The sequence below is a fragment of the Egretta garzetta genome, unplaced genomic scaffold (assembly GCF_000687185.1).
Source record: "Egretta garzetta isolate BGI_Z169 unplaced genomic scaffold, ASM68718v1 scaffold211, whole genome shotgun sequence".
Taxonomy (NCBI): domain Eukaryota; kingdom Metazoa; phylum Chordata; class Aves; order Pelecaniformes; family Ardeidae; genus Egretta; species Egretta garzetta.
In genome coordinates, this window is record NW_009258673.1 from 1,665,806 (window position 1) to 1,674,041 (window position 8,236).

Here is an 8,236-nt window from a genome sequence, read left to right on the forward strand (position 1 = left end):
TTCCCTGCAGGAGAGGAGATGTACTTCCCGTGAGTCAGATATGACCTTTCAAAACATTTATGTTGACAGAAGGCCATCGTGATTTCATCTGCGTGCTGGGTTCCTGCGGGAGGAGGCATTCGGAGGCGTCGCGGTGTCTCCTGAGCGGGGCACCGAGGAGGAACCGGCTGGAGCGGGCAGGGCTGCGCGTGGGCAACTCAGCTCTGGCCATCGTGGCTCCGAAGGAGCCCAGCGTAAGGGGACAAAGGTATTACTGGGTTTGCCCTATCTCAGCAGCCTCAGCTGGGCTATGGGAGAGCTGGGGGGGGTGTGTGCTGCGAGGAGCCCCTCCTGGGGGGAGGCCAGGGTGCCCCAGGTTTGGGGCTTTATTCTTTAACCCCTCTAATAAGTGCGATCCCTTTGCGTGGATGACTGAGGGTACCTGCAGAGCATGGCTGGTTGTATTTCAAAGTTCTTCCTTCCTGAAAGTGCTGCTAAATGTTGTAAAGGCCTTTTCTGGTCCCTATCTTAGCCTGCTTTTAGATCCTCTAAAAGCCGGCGCTATGTCCTTAGGACCATAAATCTCCCTGCTCTTTACCAGATCTCCGTGTAGCTAAGTAACCAATAAATAAATGGTCCCCACTGGCAGTCGGAGCATCTGCGCTCCCTAATAAGCTGAGTGCACTTTGCAGGGGTGAGGATCATCTCCACCATCCGCAACACCAAACCGACCCGGCGGCCCTCTGGGAGCCGCCTCCGCTCCCTGGGGCTGCGGGGTGTCCATCTCCTCCTTTCCCCCTCCCAGGTAACCCAGGTTTGCCTCCTCCGTTGGGGAATATTCAGCCCAACTTACAAGGCCAAGCTCTTGGGCAGGATGTTCACGTAGGCAGCCAGCTTCTTGTCCATGATGGCCCTGGGTGAGACAGGAGGGGGAGTTAGTGCCTGTCCCCAGCTCGCTGCGGCTCAGTGCTCGCCCCCAGCCACGGGGACATTCTCTCGTGCTGCCCCTGACCAGCTTTGACGCTGGAGAGGGGGGAATTGGAGTTAATTATTATCCTGGGAAAGCAGAGGTGAAGGTAACCTCCTGCTGGAGCTGCTGCAGCTCCGGTCCTCCTGGCACAGCTCTGGGACGGTCCCCGCTGTCCCCACCACCACCCAGGAAGGTTGGGTGCAGCTCCTGGCCCAGAGCAGCCCACAGGACCTGCGCCTCCTGTGATGCCAGGATCCCACCCAGCATCAGCCCTGTGCCCATCACGCCGCGGGGACACCGGGGCAGGGGCTGAGCCACCGCGCTGCAGGAACCAGGGCTGGGAGGGACGCCAAAGGGTTTGTCTCCCAGTCCTGTATTTATGCTGTCAAACTGTGCTTCTTCCTCACATAGCAGGCTAAATGTGGAGCTTGTTAACGACATCAAGGTTTTTCTACCCAAAACGTCCTAGAAATCTGAAGCCCAAATAAATTCCTTCCCTCTGGCCGCCTCCTTTAGTTGTGGGCTGATCTGTTATTGCAGAGCTGCTCGGGTCTGCCAGCAGAAGTGATATTTAAGTGATTAAAGAGTACTGAGGCAATCTCCGGGTGGATTTTTAGAAGAATTAGGTCGAATGTTGTGTTTTCTGACCACGGCAATGCCCGGGCCCTTCCCACCACCCCTCTCGCAGGCGGCTCTGCGGAAGGCGCTGCACCGGTGCCTTCACCTTTGGTTTCCTTCGGCGCTGGCATGGCCAGGCACCGCTGCGCACCACGCGCTTTGACAAGGCAAACATTTCACTTCTAGGTGACCTTGAACGGCAGGGAAGGCAGGAGTTGTTAGATACTGGGAGGCTCGACTCAACAACCTGTAAAAATTAACCCTTAATGAGCTAAAGAATTAGAAACATTCCCATTAACTTCTCCAATCCGAATTACGCTCCAGGATGTTTTTGGCTCAGAGCAAGTTAAAAATTTATCGTCCTTGCATCCAGGGTATGGTACAGACTGGAGGCGATTAGAAAACAAAGTGGCCAGTGTGTCCCCGAATACGAGCAGAAGGAGCACAAGAGGTGCCCCCCCTCCACCTGAAGCCCCCCCCCCAGCCAGGGTGCTGACGTGCCACTGCATCGCACGCTGCGACCTGGCCCATGAGGAAAGCTGGGCCCTTGTTTGAATGTGCATAAGCTCCTCCGCACGTCTTTATTGTCCTCCCTGCCTTCTCTCCCTGTTTGCAGAAGTTCATAAGAGGTTTCAGTTGAATATGAGGAAAAACTTCTTTTCTTTGAGGGTGCCCGAGCCCTGGCCCAGGCTGCCCAGGGGGGCTGTGGAGTCTCCTTCTCTGGAGATATTCAACCCCCGCCTGGACGATGTCCTGTGTAACATGCTCTAGGAGAACCTGCTTGAGCAGGGGGGGTGGGACTGGGTGATCTCCTGAGGTGCCTTCCAACCCCTGCCATTCTCTGATTCTGTGACACCTTGCAGCTACCAGTGCTTGCGGGGCTGTGCGGGTTCTGCTGTGGGGCAGGGAGGCATGGGGAGCAGCCCTTCCCGATGATCCTACGGCATCTCGCCAGTCCAGCAGCACCCTGGAGAACCAGTGCTTGGACCCAGCTAACTCGCGGGATTGGGTTTAATGGTGAAGCACATCAAGGCGACGGAGACGGACTCGGAGGAGCCACGGCCCGAGGGGAGAGCCATCCGGGGAGGCTGCGCGGTGTTTGCTCTCACCATGTGTAGCCAGTTTGAGGCATTTAATGCTTGTAAAGCATCTTGAATTAATCTGTAGACCAACAAACTGCAGCAGCGCAAGCGGAGGTATCCCCGCTGTGTTCATCATGTCAGACACATGGCATGAATCATTTTGTTTTTGTTGCCTGCAACTTCCAAGTCCCTTCGGCGCAGGAACCTTTTGATTTGGGTGAGTACCTTCTAATTGCTTCTGCTCTGTCGCAATAAACTGTGATCCTAACTGAGAGCCTGAACTTTGTTCTAGCAAGCGGAGCAGAAACAAGCGGCCGCCACCATGGGAACGGGAAACGTTGTGAGAAGCTGAACGTGATCTGTGGGAAAACGTCTGCATAATACATGGTATCTCTGGGTTGGGTACTTAATGGGTGTTTCTTTGTCCCCCGCCTGACAATAGGATCTGAATTGAGATGGATGAAATATTAATAAGCGGAAAAGCAAAGAAAATGATACGCACAAACCTAAGGCGGCTCCAGAGGCCGCCAGGCTGTGCGGGTGTCAGCTGAGTTACGTGAGCTGCAATGGCCACAGCATCCAGCCCAAAGGGTTCAGCTTCTCCCGGCAGGCACGGGGAGAGGCTGGATCTCCCGCGTGGACCTGGGGTTTCTGCTGAGGGTTTTAAGTTAACAGTAACCCAGATAAACTGGGTTAGAGCTGATGCGATGAGCAAGCCAGATGCTGAATTCTACCTGCGGCTAATCTGCTTTTACAAACCCTGACCTCCTCTTCCTTAAAACCAGCGGAAAATTTCCTTGCAGTCTGGTCCATCGAAGTGAGTGCCCCACCGAGCAACGTAAAGGAAGACTAAACACGACAGCACCAGGAAAACGGTGGGTGGGCAAATAAGTGTAGGAGCCCTGTGTCATCCTCTACGACCGTGGCTTATTCATCCAAATTCCGAAACAGAGGAATAATTACTCCAGTAGGAAAAACTCAACCAAAGCACGTATCCCTCAGCAATGGGGAGTGATTTATTTCCTCTGCAAGATAAGGAACAGAGTGGAAAACCCCCGCACCGCTGTTAAGATGAAGCATTTTCAGGCTCTTTTCACAGCCACGTACAGTCACCCCTTTTTTCAGAAGACATCAAGCAGTACGGAGATCATTCTCTTTGAATTTCTTAATACAGTTGCAGTATTTAAGGTGACACAAAATCCCTTTCAGTAGCCTGTCAGCTCCCCAACGACTGCCTGGGCACACTTTACGGGGGACGGGGAGAGGTTTTGGCAAGCAGCGGGGTAGCAGGGAAAACAGCGCAGGCGGTGTTGCAGGAAACTTAATGGTCCATCATAAACATTTCCCCAGTCAACACGGTTTCAGTGCTTTGAACAAACCATCTATTGAGTCCAGGGCTGATGGATAAGTGAAAAAAACTGCATGCAAAATATCAGGCCCTCGTTCCCTGCAGTTTGCCTGGCGAGCAGAGCTTCCAGGCGGTTCCTCACACGCGCCCGTTCAGCGTTCGCTGTGCGCCGCTTTTTTATGTATGTTCACGGCGGTGTACCCTGCTTCTTCCCTCGCCAAAAATGCTTCTCCTGGAATTTATCTGTGTGGTTCCAGAGAAGAATAAGGACAGTGGCAGATCAGAGACCACGGGGCTTGGGGCTTAATTCATCTGAGGACCCAGAGATTTAGGGTCATGGCTTTAAAATGGGTCTTGAAAACGAAAGGCAGCGGAATGCGTTGAGAATTGGCTTGATGTTACCGTGGCGCTGGCTTCGGAGGCAATTGCCAGCTTTCTTTTGGGAAGCACAGCTCTTGGTAAGTGGATATGTGATACGGAGAGAGAGAGAGAGCAAGCGTAGGAGAAAAAGAGCACCATTAGGGTAGAAGTGCAAAGTAGAGGGGAGCGCAGCTTCTCTCGAGGGACAGGGAGAGGCTTTCTTCCACAAGCAGCTGATTTCGAACAATTCAAGCAGACAAGCAGGGGAAGCGCCTCGGTACCTTGCGATATCCTTGGCAATCTGCTCGTTGAGACAGTTGATGAAGGCGATGGAGTGGGTCCCGGAGATGTAGCTGCCGGTGATGGCAGAGTGCAGCTGAAGAGCGACGCTCCTCAGCACCGGGTACATCAGCAAAGACAGAATCACCACCTAAAATGCAAAATACATGAGTGATGATGTTAGGTGAAATACTGCATTTTGTAAAACTAAGCATTTCTATTATCTGTGGCTGAGAGGAAGTCTCCAGTCGTCTTCCACCATCACAGCAGTGCAAGTTGTAATTTAAGTGAAAAGATGCTCATGGGGAGATTCATTCCCCTCCGATGGGGCCGATCCAGGTCCGTGAGGAGCCCTCGGGGCAGGAAAGGGTCAGGTTTTGAGGCTGTATCTGCCCAGAGGTGCCCAGCCCTGTGCTGGGGGAGGGCACACCCCAGACTAATGGGGGGTACAGACCCCACTGCACGGCCTCAGCAGCCAGGACTGGTTTTCTGAAGAAGTGGGTAAGTCACTGGTTGCCTCTGTTAAAATACATATCTGTTGCAAAAAGGGGCGAGAAGGGAACCACCAGGCGTGGCTCCCACATCCAGCTCATCTTCTTCCCTGCTGAGCACACATCCCACAGCCGTCCTTTGGCCGTGTGCCCGGGGTGAGGCACATCCACCTCTGGGAAATGGTGGGGCCGGGGACCCTCTGCCTCCCCGGGGATGTGGGAAGGGGGAGAGCAGTATGTCAGGGAGGGATCTGGGAAGCAAATTTGGGCTGGAGCCTGATGCAGGACTGGAGCCAGGGGAAGCCTGGGGTAATGCAGTCTGTGCCGGGACCTGGAGAGCTTTGGCCCTGCCCTGCCTGTCCGGGATGATCAACGCTCTTCTACTGACAGATGCTGTGCAGCCCCCCCAGGCTCTGATGCAGACTCGCACAGCAGGCAAGGGGGGATAAGACTTAAATGCAGGTTTTAAGTTGGTCTAATCTTAATTATCAGATACTAATAGGGCAGTGAAATTGGATCCTTTCAGGCACAGAAGCCCTAATGGCCACAGCCCAGGTCTGTAGAGCCGTCTGCGTCCTGCCGGGCTGCAGAAAACAACAACGCGCTCCCCGTGGCCTGGCAGCGCAGGGGCAACAAGTTGGTTTTGCCGTACATTAGCTGCTATTCCTGGCGAGCCCCTTAGCTGCTCTTTGTACTTACGTGCCACAAACACAGTCACGTAAAAACCTATCATTATCCCAGCAGGGACGTTGCTGGAACAGCGAGGTTAATTTGGTGTGCTGAGCAACAGCCGAGGGATGGTGCCCGTAGCCGGGGCTGCAGCGCTCGCTGCTCTGCCCAGCTGCTCTTCTCTTTGTCTTTTGTCTTGTTTATGGAATAAACAGCATCTGGCCCTCGTTCAACTACAGTGGTAAAACATGCTTGTAAGCCTAAGAATATATTCCTTTTCCCCCTCTTATTTCCACCGTCCTCTGAAAAACCTCCCATTACAGGGCCAATGCCAGAGGTTGGTTTTATTTAAAAAAATTGGAGTAAAAAAAATCTCGTTGCCACAAAGACAGGCGCTCTTTCCATTTGGATAAACGATTGATGTGCTGTATTGGTTGTCTCCTCTTTTCCAATCCATTTGAGGAAATATCCTTTGTTATCACAAGGTTTCTCATAATAATTTTTAGAGCTCTTTTTTTTCCACTAAGCCATTTAACAACTATTATGCAACAAATCCCAGAAGCTACTCAGGTAGTTACAAGCCAAACAGAGCTATGCTGGTGTAGCTATTTTTCCGGATTAGAATGTAATCATGCTCCCTGCTCAGGAAAAAAAAAAATCCGACCTGTTCAGTGCAGCAATCATTAATCTTCTCAGAGATGTATGTGCATGTGATGAGGAAATCCCCACGAACACTTGCGATTGACTATCAGTACCAGAGTCACCACTCTCTTGGTCTTTCGGGTGTCTTTCCCCTTTTTCTTTCTGAAAAGAAAGATAAAAGCCCTCCCCCCCTTTTTTCCCAAATAATTGTACTTGCAGAAGTGCAATGTGGTGCAAAAGTGAAGGAGTGAAGCTTCAGGATTCCTACCTGATAAAGCGAATAAACTCATGACTGCCAAAATGTTAAAGGGAACAAAGTTGAAAAACCTGCAGTGAGATTTTAAGTATTTTGCTGAAAAGCACTGACCAGCAAAACGATAGCCGAGTTTAGAGAGACCAAGATTTCTGCGCAATTTATTTTGGCTTTGGTGAACTAAAACCAGCGTCAGGGTTTAAAATTTACCATGTTAGGACTTTTTGCCTAGTTTTGGTGAGGTTCTGTAAAATAAAAAACCCAACCAAACACAACTTAGGGCAATCCTGAGCAGGCTGTGAGCTTTCCTCAGCACGAGTGGGAAAAAAAAAACTCCTAAGAAATTTGCTTTGCTCTCTGCAGAGACCGAGAATGCATTCCTCCTGCATGATCATTTTCTTTTTTGCAGAGGTTCCCTTATAAAGGTACAGAGAGGCATTGCCACGGCTGCCTGGGTTCGCATCCACGATGCTCCCCAGCGGGTCACCCGCGTCCCCCCATCCCAAGCACGGAGCTGGCCCTGGCAGCGCGGCAAAAAAAAAAGGGGGCCGGCGGCCCCCCCTGCCCCAGCCACTCCATCTCCCCAGCCGGGCGAGAGGCTGCGTCCCCTCCGTCCCTCCACCTGCTCTGCCCAGAGCTGGGAAAGCTGCCCGGGAAGGCTGCCCGCAACGAGCACTAACTCCTCCTCCTCTTCCTCCCTGGCTGCCTGCAGGCTGGGACCCGCCTGCCTGCCCCAGCGCAGGGCTGAGGCGTGGGCCCGTGGGCCAGTGTGGTGTCCCCACGGCACTCTGGCTTCCCCGCTGCCCCTTCCCTGCCCTCCCCTGCCACACCAAGCCCCAGCATCCAGCCTCCCTGCCCGCAGGCAGCCCCGGGCATGGCCAGCTGCCCGGGCCGCAGGGCTAGGGAGGATGGTGGCTGGGGGCCGGCACCCCCAGGAGCGGGATGTAGGCCACGGCAGGGATAAATACTGCCCGTAGCATCGGTGCTGTTACCAGAACTGTCTGCACCAGCGTCTGCTGCAGAAACCTCTCCCTCCAGTGTAAGCACTGGCGTGCACTGGAATCCTCCCAGAGCTGCCTCAGGTGCTCCGAGACACTTGCCGATGCCGTTTGGCACTTTTGCTTTAATTTTCCCATCTATAAAGAAGTTATTTTCTCAGATTTGATATTGTTGGGGTTCTGCACTCTTTGGATAGAAAACTAGACTAGAATCATAGAATCGCTTTGGTTGGAAAAGCCCTTTAAGATCATCAAGTCCAACCTTTAACCTCACCCTGCCATCCCACCACTAAACCCTGGCCCTAAGCAGCTCATCTACCTGTCCTTTAAATCCCCCCAGGGATGGGGACTCGACCACCTCCCTGGGCAGCCCCTTCCAGAGCCTGACAGCCCTTTCGGGGAAGAAATTTTTCCTAATGTCCAACCTAACCCTGCCCTGGCGCAACTTCAGACCGTTCCCCCTCGTCCCATCGCCCGTTCCCTGGGAGCAGAGCCCGACCCCCCCGGCTCCCCCCTCCTCTCAGGCAGTTGTAGAGGGCGATCAGGG

General features: G+C 53.2%; 2 protein-coding genes across 2 annotated transcripts in view; one reads left to right on the forward strand and one right to left on the reverse strand.

Annotated features, from left to right (window-relative positions):
• CUTA (cutA divalent cation tolerance homolog) overlaps positions 1-7,567 on the reverse strand; it is a 9,028-nt gene extending 1,461 nt beyond the window's left edge. The window contains 4 exon segments of the mRNA XM_009648839.2: positions 833-892; positions 4,639-4,787; positions 6,552-6,600; positions 7,314-7,567. Of these exon segments, the coding sequence (XP_009647134.2) occupies positions 833-892; positions 4,639-4,787; positions 6,552-6,600; positions 7,314-7,567 (512 nt within the window).
• A 32-nt stretch (positions 7,568-7,599) lies between these two features.
• PSMD5 (proteasome 26S subunit, non-ATPase 5) overlaps positions 7,600-8,236 on the forward strand; it is a 9,890-nt gene continuing 9,253 nt past the window's right edge. The window contains exon 1 of the mRNA XM_035888609.1: positions 7,600-7,645. Coding sequence (XP_035744502.1) covers positions 7,600-7,645 — 46 coding nt within the window. The remainder of the gene's footprint in view (positions 7,646-8,236) is intronic.